At 41.1% G+C, this 15,726-nt stretch overlaps 1 protein-coding gene across 2 annotated transcripts in view; it reads right to left on the reverse strand.

Annotated features, from left to right (window-relative positions):
• The window catches only part of XRCC5 (X-ray repair cross complementing 5), a 57,541-nt gene extending 43,351 nt beyond the window's left edge, over positions 1 to 14,190 (reverse strand). For both annotated transcript variants that reach the window (XM_068407357.1, XM_068407355.1), the window contains exons 1-7: positions 14,121 to 14,190; positions 11,629 to 11,742; positions 10,903 to 11,086; positions 8,752 to 8,800; positions 7,095 to 7,217; positions 4,014 to 4,202; positions 162 to 276 (exon numbers count right to left, since the gene is read on the reverse strand). In XM_068407357.1, the coding sequence (XP_068263458.1) occupies positions 162 to 276; positions 4,014 to 4,202; positions 7,095 to 7,217; positions 8,752 to 8,800; positions 10,903 to 11,086; positions 11,629 to 11,742; positions 14,121 to 14,138 (792 nt within the window). In that variant the 5' untranslated portion in view covers positions 14,139 to 14,190. The remainder of the gene's footprint in view (positions 1 to 161; positions 277 to 4,013; positions 4,203 to 7,094; positions 7,218 to 8,751; positions 8,801 to 10,902; positions 11,087 to 11,628; positions 11,743 to 14,120) is intronic.
• Between the last annotated feature and the right edge of the window lie 1,536 nt (positions 14,191 to 15,726).

The raw sequence follows: 15,726 nt of genomic DNA on the forward strand, positions 1-15,726 counted from the left end.
AACCACAGTTTCAGATGCACTGGCTTCTACACACGAGATCTCTACCATAATTATTTGGATGTTGTCCTATCTTTTATTTTCTTAGCTTTAAGGAAAAAAACATGCAGCTGCACCTAACTTGCTGCCAAAATACACTAAAACATATGATTTTATGAACTTACTGATTTGTAGGCCACAATTCTTATAGACAAATTAGAACCAATAGTGAGCTGGCAGGGCCAAGCCATAGGTCTTCTTTCTATTTTCTTAAACATCGAAAGACGCTCCAGGCTCTCTCTAAATGAAGGAATCAGGAAAACAGAAATGAACTCTAGTGAACTGTAATAAAATATTACAGACAATACACTCTCTTCAAGGAGATGCACGAGTCCAATTGTTTCAGCTTAGAATGCATAAAGCATTAGAAAATAAACTGTATGAATAATCCTGTCATTAACAATTGTCAGAAAAGAGAATGAAAAAAAGAGGTGGTACAGTAGATTATTCCCATCTTGAGCCTTTATGATGGTGTGACATTAGGGCTCAAAGACAGTATGTTAGGTCTTGTGATGAAACTACACAATTCCTTATTAAGTATTTTACATTTATCTGTGCTCACCCAATTAAAGCATATAGTTAGCGGAACAACCCAAATTAGAAAAGGCTTCTCGAAGTGGTACAATGTTTTCTGCAGTGGAGGTGAAGAAATAAAGAATCCAGTTTTAAGTTAGAGGATTTTGTTCATGTTGTAATTAACTTTTGACGCTTTTTCGTTTTTTAACACAGTACTAATGAACTCATTATTTTTAGGGCATTCAGTTAGAGTGAAACAAGTTACTATGAACATTTCTAGCCTAAACAGCATCCACACAAGTTCATAAAACACAAAAAAAAAGGAACTGTAATGATTTTATACCAAAGAGTGCTAACTCAATTGCACAACCTTAAGCAACAAAGCCCAATAATTAAAAATTGACAGTAAAAGTAATTTATAATATATTATTGTGAAATCAAATAGGCTTGCACCCCAGAACAGCTCTCAGCTAATACAAACTGTATCAGCTATTTTGCTATAAAATTCCAGTGCAGAGAAAGTGCTCACAAATTTTTTATATTGCATGATGAAGCAAAGACAAAATAGTGTTGACCTCACCTTTTTCACATCATGATAAAACCCAAAATCTACCTCTCTCTTTATTAAAGCACTTCTCTAGCAGAAATTAAGATCAACTCCTAAAAACATTAGTACAGAATTCAACTTGGTATTCTACTTTTCAACTTTCTTAGGATAAGCAGGTGGTTTTTTTTTTAAATTCTAACAGAAGCACAATGAAAGGATAAAATGCACTGGGATTTTTATAATGAGATCAACATTGTATTTCCGTTTTTTATTTTTTTTTCCTTGGGGAAAGGAAGGAAGGGAGGAAAAATTACTTTTTCTAGCAAAGAGACACCAATATAGGATTTTCAAAAAGAATCTGTTACTACATCATTAAAAATACTGCAACACAAACATTCAAGGACGAATGTGAAAATCAAATACCTAAGTGTCAAATGCCTAAAAATGTCATTTAAGGTCAATCTATTAACTCTATCCTTTAATTTCTTATATTTATAGAAGAAAAATGCTCCCTGCTATCAAAGAAGACTCAGCCAATAAAACCCTAGTACATGCACATTTCAACTTGTGTTTTAAAAACAAGTCTCTCTGCTTTCCAGTCCCTTCCCCCAAACCCAGAGGCAGAAGTACCTCCTGTCCGATAGTCAGAATATCAAACCCTAAAACAATACAACAAAATTTTCTCACTTACTTCCCTGGCATGACTAATTTATTTTCACAAAAGTTGAAATATTTTTACCATCATGAATAATGAATATAGGGAAACAGAGTGTGTATCTGTGTATCTGAGTTGGTAAATTATCATGACAGATTTGCATCGCTAACTTCTTAAAGCTTGATAAGCAACTTAACTGCATCTAAAACTCACATATTCTTAAATAACTTAAACAACTAAAGCTTTAATCTATTAGCCAAATGTCTATTTAACCACAGATTTTGGTTTTCCCCTGAAAGCGTGGCACAAAGACAGCTTATACAGTAGCAAGAGCCTGCAATAAAAAAAAATATAAAGAAGGGGCCAAGTCACATAGTAGCTTCATGCATATGGATTATCCTAAAGGGTGAACGGGCCCAGAAAGATACTGCTTTTCTGTGTGGTCTTTTGATGCAATGACAACGCCTGCTTTTTTCTGGAGACTCAGACTGCTCTGTTGACTAGTACGGAACACATACACAGTGATACGTTTCTTCACTAATCCACACTAATGCTCAAATAACAGTTTAACTCGCTGCTGAGGTGCAAAGTAGATCAGTTGGACAGGGTGAGGGAAGGAAATCCCACAAGTAAAATGATGAATAACAGCATGCAAACCTACAGGTACCTCATCTAAAAATTACACTTGATAATCATGTTACAGCTATGGTCGACTAAGTTTCCTGAAAAACATGTTGTCTAAAAGATCACACTTTGCAATTGTGGAACAGAACTCCTAAGACAATAAAATTAAGACTTTTATAAGGTGCATAGATGCATTTTGCTTGTTTTCCAACTGAGCCAGCACTTATGTGGAAAAGTCTTGGATATATCATTAGCTAATTTTTCAGACTGTTATAGAAATTTTCACATAATTAATGTAAAAGTTCTTATGAGTTAGAGAGACAAGAATCAATAGGGGTGAAATAGAATAGTGAATAGAATAATTAATATAAGTCTATCTGAATAAACACAGGTGGGCTTTCACAGTCCACGAATATTGTTCTCAAAGCTCCTTTTGTAATCCTGACCTAAGACTGAACAAATCATCAATCAAAGCTTAATGAGTAGCTAAGCAGGAGTAGGCCTAGAAGTATTACCTTCTGATGATTTTAGTAAAGAGAATGTATGGTTAACCTCTTCTTTACCTTAAAAGAAATATAGGACACTTAGAAATAAAAATTAGTATAGATAAGGTTTTAAATATAATTTTAGTTGTTTTTAAGGTTGAATGTTTAGGAGACACTGGCGGTGGGAACCGGACTCTGATCAACCTGAATCAGGACGGGACGCTGATCACAGCAAGAACATTAAGGACGCCGATCACAGCAAGAACATCGAGGATGGGGTGTTGACCGGAGTCGGAGCGGAACCAGAACATAAAGATCAGCTAAACAATGGAAAAGAATGGACTTTTGTGGACTCTTGACGAAGAAAGAAAGAGGAATTGAAATAGTTAGTGGATTATTAACAGAAGCTTATGAAATGTTTATGATGTAATTGATTATTAGTTTCTATATAAACCGGTAGTGAATTTGAGTCAGGTACCATTCACTGCGGTGGTGGTCCAACTCTGAGTTGTTAATAAAACCAGCAAACCTAGAGACCCGGACTCTGCCAATTTTCTTTAACAAGACACAGACATATTTTTATTCTTTCATTGGGGGAACATGAAGTGAAAAACCATCTTTCAATTCTTGCATTAGGAATGCTGCTTAAAATGTATATTGTTTGGCACAATGGCACAGTAGTCTGTGATTAAAGAGCAGGATTCAACAAACAACATTACTCAAAACATTTGTGGGAGTTTGATAAACCAGTGAGCTAAAAGAAGTCTGAGACCAAGGAACAAAGGCCACCATTAAATTTAAATGTTCCACCTGCACTAAGTCACAAACTTCAATTCTTTCCAAAACATGCTTTTGAAATCTCAGTTATAGAAACATTCCCTCCAAAATCCACCAACACTAAAGATGGAAGAAAACTGATTTTTTTCTTTAAATACAGAAAATTCATTTTCCACTGAAATCTGTAAGCTTTTCTACCTATTCTAAAGCCACTGAAGAAGCTGTTTGAAAGGGACTTAGTGTACAGTTAAGTTATAAAATTCACTGATTTCAGTGAAACTGGAAGTCAAGTGACTGATTATTTAATTCATCTTTTGGGGAAGAAATCAGAAAGTAAATTTACAGTGTGATAAAGAGGATTAGCCAAGTTTACCTGAAAGTATAAATGTCTTCCAGTCCTCCTTCTTCATCCAAAGTATGCATCAGTTTCCTCACCACATCAATGCCTTTCTTCTGTTGCTCAGTTAAACCCTTTCTTGGAAAAGAGTTTCTGTGCATTTGAGAACGTACACTGGCACTTGTATCTCCACCTCCATCATCAACATGCACTGGAAATGGCAGACTAAGAACACAAGCAGAAGCAGTTAGTTTGACTTTCTTCTTAATTAAAATAACCAACCAAAAACAAACGAAAAATTGTATCAGGATCAACAATTTCTACCTAGCTGCAGTCAGATGTACGAAGAGCCACATGGCTTGCAAAACACATGAAGCGGTATTTCAGGTCTACTTGGGATTGCTAACAAGTGCTGCATCAGTTCTGGGCACCACACATCAAGATGTTCACACAGGAAGGGATTAGGGCATAAAGACAATGATGATTAGAAAACAAGATCTATGAAAAAAGATTGAACAAAATAAAGCCCTTAGAGAGGGAGTCAGAGGGCAAGACAGTCTTAAATACAAAAGGCTGTTGCAGAGTGGAAGGGAACAATGGGTTCTTCATATTCAGCCTGCACTCAAATTACATCATGGAGTCAGGTCAGATATTAAACAACCTGGCAAAGGCATTTCAAACCACAATCTCTAAAACCAGCTGCCTGAGGAGACAGAAGAGTCTCCATCACTGGAAATATTTATAAAAAGATTAGACAAACACCGCTCAGCAATGACATACATACGACTGACCCAGTCTGAAGTAGGGGATTGCTCTAGATGACTTGTTAAAGGCCATTCCAGGGCTGTGATTCTGTATTGGCTCTAAATGCCAGTAAATGGGATTTTCTCTGCAGTGGGGCTACCAGGTATTTCTGGAATAAATGTTACTCTCTGAGATTTTAATAGCTTACAACAGTAAGTGAATTTCTGACTAAAGATGACACATTTTCCTGCACTTCAAGAATCAGACTTAAAAATTTAGCCAGGGTTTATAGATAAAATCATTTTGCTGCTCTTCAAAATATAACAGAGTTAACTAAGTATAATAACCACAGAAGAGAGGGATGTGTAAGATCCTCTACTCTGTGCCCCTGACAATGCCCGCAGATTTTTCAGATCTTTGTCTGATCCAATTTTGAATGAGCTATGTGATACCTTTTACCACATTTCCACAAAGTAAAATAATTTTAGCATTGTACTGTTTTCAAAAAAGCAGCCTACAGATCTCTACCTTACTTGCACCTCATTAGTCCTCACTAAACTTATCTGTGGAGCAACATTCAATAAGCAGAGTTAACAACATGCACAACAACGTCACATACCGCAGAATTAAAGATCAAACTTCAGCAAAGTGTTTGGCACCTTTTTAGGAAGCAGCATCCACTGACAAAGAGAAACTATTTTCAAGCCGTCACAAGAGCAAAAAGCTTCAAACCTCTGATACATAAAAGTTACATTACTTTCATTATACAGTGCTTAGAGACTCCGGTGATGAGAACTGTGTAATACTCAGTTACACAGCGCTCAGCGTGCGCTCGGCACTTGATAACAGGGAGGAAAACCAAGTGTCTGCCACAAGTTACAACCCAATCAATAAACAGGGCATAAGAGATGGAAGCATGGGTTATAACAAAAGGACAAGGTTTAGCAAGAAATTATTTTTAAATCAGTATCCTGACTATTTTACATTTGTACATGTATTTCTCAAAGCATAATTTGCTCGTGTGGCTGGAAGACAGGGTGCAAACCTGCAGCTGATGCTGTAACAGCAACATTTCCCTAGTGCTTCTGTTAGCCATGGGGCTTTTCCTTTGCCACATTACAGACAAAGAAAATGTAAAGATGTATCAGAAATCTCACAGAATAAAACTGCAACGTTAACTTGTGGTGGCAGCATCTGTGCTAGTCTGCAGAGCAAACTACAGGTACGGAGACAAGGTAGGGGCTAAATACCAGACCTCTGAATGATGTAACTCTGGCTGGCAGCACGTACTCAGGTTCATGGTATTGTGTCTCCACTGCCTCCAGTGCCAACAATAGCTCAAATAACCTAGAATGGCCATGTCAAGGCACGTTGCAAGCATACCTTCTTTTGCTGTGTAGACAGAACCTGAGAGTAGTCTGTCATTTTTACATTCAGCCTCTCCCAAGCACAGGCAAAAAAGAATTTTTCTGTGGAGGATCAGCCCATGGTTTTCAGTCACACTTTCCTACCTAAGCCCTCTGTTATCTTGCAGGTGGGTCCACAAATAGCTTTAATGAATTTATCAAGTTCACAACATTGCTCCTTACAGAATGCTGGATCTAGGTGAAAGTAAATATTACAACTGTCAGAAGTAAAACTGCAGCTTTAACTTTCTTCTTGAAATTATTCGTTATAAACAGCAAACATTAACATTCACACACAGTTTCACTTTTAAACTCCTACTAGAAGGCCTACAGCTTCCTATGTTACCATCATGTGCAACAACTAATACAGATCTCAGCACCACCATTGATTCTTCAAATCAATGCTTATACCTATACCAAGACAGCCAAGGGATTCCTGTCACAACATGTAAGACCTTGCTTCCATTTTCCACGCTCGTCACTGTGAATATAGCCCTTCTCTTCAGACTTGCTTTTGTACTGATGCCAGAATCAGGCTATAAACATCTGCAACACTACCTCATTATTTCTTCCCAGTAACTCCCTTACCTAAAAGGATCTAGGCTGTTGCTGTGACAAAACCACTGCTTCTGAGGCTATTTCTGGCTCATTGTTTCCCACTTCTCTATAGAGATCTTTTGTCTCCCATTTTAGACTTTGGCTCTAAGCTATAAGCTTAACTGGAGAAGAAGCCATCATCTTAACGCATATTTGCACACCACTTAATCGAGGGCACATGGTTCATAGCTGGAACTCATAGCATGTGTAATTGATATAAGTACTTATAACAATCATATTACATACTGGTACACCACTATGGAAAAAATACATCAACAGATCACCAGCTCCTTCAAGATCGTTATTAAGAAAGAATAGTAATTTCCCTTTAAAAAATGGCATAGTGTATAACAGCCACTTCCATACTTACAAAAACTGAAGTGAAATTCCTGTTTCCTTCAAGTTAGCAATGATAATTTCCAGCTGATCCTCACTGACAGGACTACTAAGGTCTGTAAACAGTTCAATGTGTCTCTTCTCGAATTTCTTTCCTCTTAAAATACAAAAAGAACATTTACATATATTGAAAATATCTAGAGGCCTTTTTCTAATTCTTTCCTTACAAAATTGAAGCTTTACCAAAGTAATATACTTGTAAAAAAAATAAACAAACAAACCTACTTGGCAGATGTTGTTCTATCATTGCTCATATTATTTATGGTAAGTTTTTATCTTTATATGATTCCCCCCTACTCACTCCTACCCCCTAAAATTAAGGACTCTAGCCCTGTGTCTGTATAAATCACTAACTATGCCTAAATGAATAGAATTCTGCCAACTTTCACCAATGTAGATAAAATGCTAATAAAATATGTTAGGTTGTTTATTGATTGTACTGGATATTTCCTTGGCAGCTGTAAGTCTGTCCTTGTGAAAACGGAAAATGTATTTTAAATCACTGTTGCTGGTGGGGATTCCATTTTAGTAAGCCAATTCAGTAGATTCATTAGACAAGATGGACTTTAAAGTCTACTTAATACACTAAGAAGTAGTAACAATAAACATCAGAAAGTTCTGCCAGCTACAGAACAAAATTCATTTAAACGGATATAGTTTTTATCTGGATATTCAACCATAAGAGTGATTTTCTTGAATTTTTACCCAATAGTATTTCTGAACTGAAGGTGAACTCCGTATGAAAGGGTTTTGTGCGTACAAGCAACTTACCTACAAGATAACATAGGCAGTTGCTCCATAGGTATTCAAGGTTATACTGCCATAAATACAGTGATTTTAATTCACAACTCAGTTTTAACCATTAAATTGATACAGCTCTCCATGCCGAGTACACTTTAATCATAACAATACAAATTGCATCACTAAGTCTCATCTTCTGCATTCGCAATTAGACCATATAATCTTTTTAACAACATATTCAATCTCTGTTTTGAGAGGAAGTAAGGCTATCTTCCTTTCCCTGGACCATTAGTTCACCAAATGTTAGAAACAGTCACATTTCCAGTTGTCCATTGATTGACAGCTTTGTAACACTTGTGCCAACATTTTCTTTCAGCTTAAACAGTTTTTTTTCCCTGCTGCATCTCCCACAACTCGCATATTTACGAACAGCCACCTTACCTCCCACAGCCTTTCAGCTGCTAGGCTGAACAAACTCACCTTTCTAGCTTTGTTTTCTGTTTTTCTTTGTAAGATATGCCATCACCCTTATAAATTTGGTAGACCTTTTCTATGCATTTTAGCACCTGAATTAATGTTTTTCGAAAATAGATCACAAGAAATGTGACACCAAGTGAAGTCTTTGTGCCTTGTATAACGGTATTAATACTCTCATGAATCTACTGCAAAGTTCCCAGCTGCATCAGAAAGCTCTTAGTCTAGAGAAGCTAGATGTCTCCTGAAGATTCTTCAGGGACAGACTCCTGTAGTATGCTGTTTGTTTTGTTTTGTTTTGTTTTTTAAATTTTCCGTATTTACACAATACTGGAAATGTAATCCTGACAAGAAATCATATCAGCTTCAAAGTGCAAGGTCAGAATTCTGTAAAAGACTTTGGGTTACATACTCACATTGTTTGCTTCTGAAGCAAGTCCATACACACAATAATTGCATCCAGAACTAAGCGAATTTAAGAAAAATCTCATCTAGAACATGAATCATGTCACAAAAGTGTTTTTCCTATGAAACAATCTTCTGTTCTCCCCCCTCCCAAACACTGACAAACGTGCATTTTAGTTAACAAGCAAACAATTTTTTGAGACAAGTACTCTTCAAATATCTATTGTGCATGAGGTTCCTATACAACTTATCTGTTTTGCGATCTTGTCTCTTCCCCATTGTATGGAACATACAATCTTTTAACTGCCAATGAGGAGGCTCAAGTCCAGTGAAAGAGCAATCTAATCTTTACAACGTTACTTTGAATCCACAAACAAAATTTACTTGTATTTTCAATACATGATACCATTTTTTCATGAAAGTTTGCCTTCAACAAAGGCAAATTGCATCTGGCAATCTCTTGACAACATTTAAACCAGCAAGTGACATTTGGCAATATTAGAAATACTTTATATAGAAATCTTTAGAAATCTAGAGAGCTTTAAACTAGATTCGAAGGGGGATGGGGAAGTATCTGGGCTTGCACCACTGGGGCAACACTCTAGTGTTGAGGCAGACCAGGAGGCCTCCCATCACCCTGGGGTGAAATTGGTGTGCTCAGCTCGCTCCCTGAAATGCCTGTACACCAATGCACGCAGCATGGGGAATAAACAGGAGGAGTTGGAAATCCGTGTTCGGTCGGGGGGCTATGATCTAGTGGCAATTACTGCGACTTGGTGGGACACCTCGCATGACTGGAATGTGGTCATGGATGGCTATGTCCTGTTCAGGAAAGACAGGCCACTAAGGAGAGGTGGTGGAGTTGCTCTTTATGTGAGTGAGCAGCTAGAATCACAGAATCACAGAATGTTAGGGATTGGAAGGGACCTCAAAAGGCTGGAGAGTTGGGCGGGGAGAAACTTAATGAAACATAACAAGGGCAAGTGTAGAGTCCTGCATCTGGGCAAGAACAACCCCAGGTATGAGTACAAGTTGGGGACAGAGCTGTTGGAGAGCAGCAGAGGGGAAAGGGACCTGGGGGTCCTAGTGGACAGCAGGATGACCATGAGCCAGCAGTGTGCCCTTGTGGCCAAGAAGGCCAATGGCATCCTGGGCTGTATTAGAAGGGGTGTGGTTAGCAGGTCAAGAGAGGTTCTCCTCCCCCTCTACTCTGCCCTGGTGAGGCCGCATCTGGAATATTGTGTCCAGTTCTGGGCCCCTCAGTTCAAGAAGGACAGGGAACTGCTAGAGAGAGTCCAGCGCAGAGCCACGAAGATGATTAAGGGAGTGGAACATCTCCCTTATGAGGAGAGGCTGAGGGAGCTGGGTCTCTTTAGCTTAGAGAAGAGGAGACTGAGGGGTGACCTCATTCATGTTTATAAATATGTAAAGGGCAAGTGTCAAGAGGATGGAGCCAGGCTCTTCTCAGTGACATCCCTTGACAGGACAAGGGGCAATGGGTGCAAGCTGGAACACAGGAGGTTCCTCAGAAATATGAGGAAAAACTTCTTTACGGTGAGGGTGACTGAACACTGGAACAGGCTGCCCAGAGAGGTTGTGGAGTCTCCTTCTCTGGAGACATTCAAAACCCGCCTGGACACGTTCCTGTGTGATATGGTCTAGGTAATCCTGCTCCGGCAGGGGGATTGGACTAGATGATCTTTCGAGGTCCCTTCTAATCCCTAACATTCTGTGATTCTGTGATTCTGTGAAATCAATCTGATAAACCTCTGTTCTGCTTTGTCTGGCTTCTGGTACTTCTGCTGACATCTTTCATAAATCATATTTTTATTTGATGAAAAAGCATAAACGAAGTTCTGCAACATTATTTTTAAACATATATGCCTTATTTGAGGCCTAAAATTATATTATTGCTGCCTTTTTTCTCTCTAATTAACAGAACACTTCATAAAAGCAACAGTTCCCTAAGGCCAAGCTCTATCTGCTAGCCTAAAAGAATGACAAAGAGCAGCTAATCTGCTTTTGAACAAACTTACAACCACAAGTTCGCTGAACTCTGACAGTAGTTAAAGCTTCAGAGGCAAACGTGAGCGCATTTCACTAACTTCCTGTCTCCTATGTAGCTGAATCAGTTCAAGAAGTACTTTAAGACAGAAGGATACAGTCTCCTTGTTCAGAGCCTGGTTTAATCACATCTTGAATGTCTTCCAGCAGATCAAAATCTGGTAGCATTAGTGACCTATGTATAGTAATGTTTTGGTATTGATCGTCACTGGCAAGGTCATTCCTAGTACCATCTGTGCCAAACAAAACTACAGCGACTTCGTCTTTACTCTCAGCAAAAACCTGAAAACAGAAAATACAAAACAGGTATAAAAAAACAGGTAGATTCATACACAACTATGTTAGGTAGACTTAAGCAAGCTGAACTAATCTTGAAACAACGTCAAGTACAGTGAATTTACTTTTTCATACTTTTTCAGTGCTATCCTACCAAAATGTAATCTTACAGAGAGTTCACTAATTTAGATATAATTAAACTAACAGCCTGACATGAAGATATCTGGCATAAAACAAACAAAAGCAGCTGACTCAGACCTTGAAATGAGTCTTCAGTATGGTAAATCTTAAGAAGGTTGAAACATTTTAGAGAAAGAGAAGAGTACTTTTTTCTACTGCCCTAAAGAAAAAGTGACCAATCCAACTGCCACATCTCCACAAAAGTACAGCAGAAACAAAGAGCACTGTTACTCCAGCATAAAAATGGACTAATTCTTACTCGTTTCTCACTTATTTCAATTATGAGTAAGTTAGGAAAATATTTCATAGATGTCATTGCTTCCTCTCTCTTTTTAACCGTTTTTAATCACATGTAAAGTCACACATACCTGTCGCTGCACAAACTTTGTCATAACCTTCTTGGCTTGTTCAAGCGGAGACTCCTCACCAGATGCAGAATTGCTCATTGTAAAGCCTACATCCAGGCACAGCACTATGGCCGCCTAGAAGGGAAAGACAATACTGAATAGGAATGTAAAAGGGCCAGTATAAGCATAATTACTTAAAAGGATTAGTTCAGATCCTTGAACATACAAAACCTAAAAATCAAACTATGTCACTATTGGTTACTTTTACAGTAACTGTTAATTCTTACTGAACTGAGAATCATTTAATCCTGTACCATGTTCCATGCATCTCAGTGGAAAATACAAAATATACATCACAATCTTTCCTGGTGGACAGACAGGAGCTTAAATTACACTGTGTACAAAAAATTATTGTTTGCCAGAACACATGAAAGTTAGGTATTAGCTAGTTTGGAACCTGTTATGTTGTTTTAAAATACAAAATATATTCAGTCTCTAAGAAGTGAAGCTGCCAAAAGGATGTGGGCAATAAATCAGAAGACTGAGAATCAAGCAACATGAGATGCATAGTCTGCTTTTGCAAAAGAAAAGGGATGAACAGAAAAAAAAGGTGTTGGTCTAAGCTCTTTTGCATATGACCACGCAAATAACTCCAAGTACCTTTTTAAACATCAACCAAAAGAACCTGATTCTTTTTGTGACCCAAATAGATATTTCTTAATATCAAGTTTATAAGAATAATTTGCCCAGATTAGCGGTATAATGCTCTGTATTAGTAGCCCTCCAACACTTTTCTTATCCTCCTCCCTTTCCCAAAATATATTGTACGCCTCCCTGGTCATTTTAACAAGCACCGGTTTAATTCCCCGCATCCTCCCAGAACAGGACAAGGGGAAGAAAGAAAGAAGGCTTAGCAACAGGACAACACAAGATGTCCAGCATGTTATACTCAGTCTCAGCACTCTATTCCTCACTCTGCTTTCACTAGTGGCTTGCCTGGGAGCCAGGAATTAATGCCTCTGAGACAACTAGGTCTGCTGAAGCTTAGAACAGAATAGAGGCTATAACTGGGGCTGCACAAGGTTGTCACAAGAGCCTTGTTACTGCTCACCTGTCAGCCTGAGGAATTACTCTACCAGCATCCGTAACTGCAGACCCTCTGCTTGTTGCTGTCCTGCCTCAAGAAACACCATGGCTGTCAGCTGAATTAATCCTGTTGTCCAAAACAGGTAAAATACTCTTCACAGCTGGCAAGATGGCAGCAAGGAAACTGAGCAGGTGCAGGAGTGAAGAGCTGCTGTTTTACTTGACAGAAAATGATCCAGGGTCAAGTCCTAACGTGCTGTCCCACAAGGCAGCAAACTCCAAGCCTGGTGCCTATTTAGGTATGTGGAATCCTCCTTCAGGAAGAGGGCAGGTCTCTCTTTTGGTAATCCTCCTCTGTATGTCTCTTCATCTGTTATTAACCTCTGTGCATCTCACCTCTGAGCACCCAGTACTGCCATTTTCAGGTGCAGTATACTAAGCCATGCTTTTAAGATACTCAGCACATGTGATTGCAGGACAACATTGTCACACCTGAGCTTACATCAGTCTGCATTGCTCAAGTACTGATAAAGCTGAAAACAAAACAAGGCTGCCATTATCTCTAACCTCTCAGTGCTGAACCTAGTTATAATGAAGCTAAGAGAAATATAGCTATAGCAGCACTTTAGCCTTCAACACAGACAAAGCCTGTGTTTAACAGATACGAAACTGCCCTGTATGAGAAGAGAGCTTAACGCAGCTTTCACCAACAAGAGTCCTTAAACATACCAAACAAACTGCATTTGTAACAGGGCAAAACCATTTCTACTATTATTTTCACGAGAGCAATGGCAATTACTACTGCGGTAGCTGCACTGCGCTCAAAACCGCAGCTGCCGCCGAGCCAGGAACGCTGAAGTCCCTTTGAATTAGACATCTTTGTACCCGCAGCAGCTCGGAGGCCGGCACAGGGAGGAGCTACTCGGTTTCGGGGATAGGTTTCGCAGCCGCGGCTTTGGGCCGTTTGCTACTAACAGCGAAAGCAGCTCACTGAAGGCGAGCCGGGCCGGCTCCGCCCCACGCTGGCTGCGGTACAGACGAGCCGCCTCGTTGGCAGTAAGGGCAGTTCGCCGAGGTGAGCGGGCCGGCCGCGTTCAGCTCGCAAAAGGCATCGCCGGCACAACCCCGAGGCGCCGCCGGAACACCCCACAGCGAGCACGGGGTCGCGCAAACACCCACCGCCACAAGCAGCCGCCCAGGGCCAGAGCTTAAACACCGCCCACGTTACAGGCGGGCCACGGCGGCTCCGGCCCGCAGAGGAGGGACCCGTTGTCATCCCTCCCCCCACCCCGGCGCTCAGCCGCGGCCGGGCCCAAGCGGGCAGCACCCCCTCCACGACCCCCCACCCCGCTCTTGAGGCACGTCCCCGCCACACTGGGCGGGAGGGGGTGCCCAGAGGCTGTCGGGACACTGGAAGATCCCCTCACCTTCCCGCTGCGCGCCATCCCGCTCGTTCCGAGACGCGGTGCGCCGCGCTCAGCGCTCCGGCCGGCGACGCGCCCCGTCCGCTGCACGTCCCCCCGGGAACACGGCGGCGGCGTCTCGCGTTCCGCGGGAGGGACAGCACTTCCCAGCGGCGGCGCGGGCGGGACCGAGACAAGGGGCGGGGCCCGTCCTGGCACTGCCACGTCCCCAGGCTCCCGCTGCGGAGAGGGGACGCGTCCCCCCACCGCCTCCGCGGCGGCAGAGGGGGGTGACGCGACCCTGTGAGGGAACACGGCCTCCTCAGCCGTCGCTGGTGCGGGGCAGGCCGCAGCGGGGGTGAGAGGGGAGGGACCGCTGGGGCACCTCCTTCATCTTTCTCCCTCAGGTCGTCCCCCAGCTGCCCTCAAAGTGCCACATCTCGCAGGCATGACTGTATCTGCGATTTTGGCCATAGGGTGAGCATTGCATAGACAAGGACAAGCCTGGTTTGGGTGGACTGGGGTCCCTGAGGAGAGGCAGCAGCAGGACAAGTCTCTGGGCCAGGGAGGCCCTCCTGTCCTCTCCTGCCTCTGAGCACCTCCTGACTCACCCCATCTGTCACCCACCCCACCAGGGCTGTCTGCCCAGGGCTCTTCAGCCTCCTCCTCCCGGCACCCAGGAGTCTCCCAGGACACATCTGCTGAGGGAGCCATTCCCCTTGGCCACCAGGACCGGGCTTTGGGCTGGATGGAAGCATCTGATAAGTCGCATTCTGCCCATGGATCACCAGTGGGGCAGATTTATTTATTTAATTAAACATTGGCACAGCTCTAGCTTTCTCCCAACATTAACAGAGAGAATTTCTCAAATTATATCCAGGCTCTTTGATGAAACTGAAGCCTGCTGATTTTATAATAGATGCTATATCATGTATATCTTGGCACCTGTTGGATATTGAATCATCAGCAGAGTTGTATAGAGGATGGCAAATATTTCATCACATATACGAGTACTTCTTGTTCTGCATTACCTTCCCTGTATCCTTGGAGAATATCATTAACAGTGTTCTTTCTATTCTCAATGTATCTCAAAAACCACATTATTATCTATAATTATTCTCAAAACAGAGTGCAAAGTGGGGATATTAATATAGCTACAAAAGTGTAAATCTCACGTGAACACTTCAAAAACCTTGTACCAGAAGACAGACCCTGCAAACACAAGCGTTTCCTTTTTATATTGAGTGATGTCTGAAGACAAAAATCCCCTTTCCCTCCTTACTACATTGCCATGCTTTGGGAATGTTGGCAATTGAGGGATTCTCTCTTCAAAATACTTTGCATATCAAAGGAACAGAGCAGCTTGGCAATGTGACAAACACTTTTTGGGAAACCTGTAGGCAAAAAAACCCCAGCAACTGCAAGAGAAAGCTGTGCATTGTCTTCCTGAATGTCTTTAAGGAGATTTCAGATTAATCAGCCAAGGAAATCAGGTCTGCTTATTATTATTATTATTATTCCTGATGTTATCGTAGTCCCTAGGAGTGCTTAACACAGACCAAAAGCCCCTCCTTGAGCTAACAATCAGGCAATCCCCCACCTCAACTGACTTCCAACATAGCTTGCAGTC

The sequence above is a fragment of the Nyctibius grandis genome, chromosome 9 (assembly GCF_013368605.1).
Source record: "Nyctibius grandis isolate bNycGra1 chromosome 9, bNycGra1.pri, whole genome shotgun sequence".
In the NCBI taxonomy this organism is placed as follows: domain Eukaryota; kingdom Metazoa; phylum Chordata; class Aves; order Nyctibiiformes; family Nyctibiidae; genus Nyctibius; species Nyctibius grandis.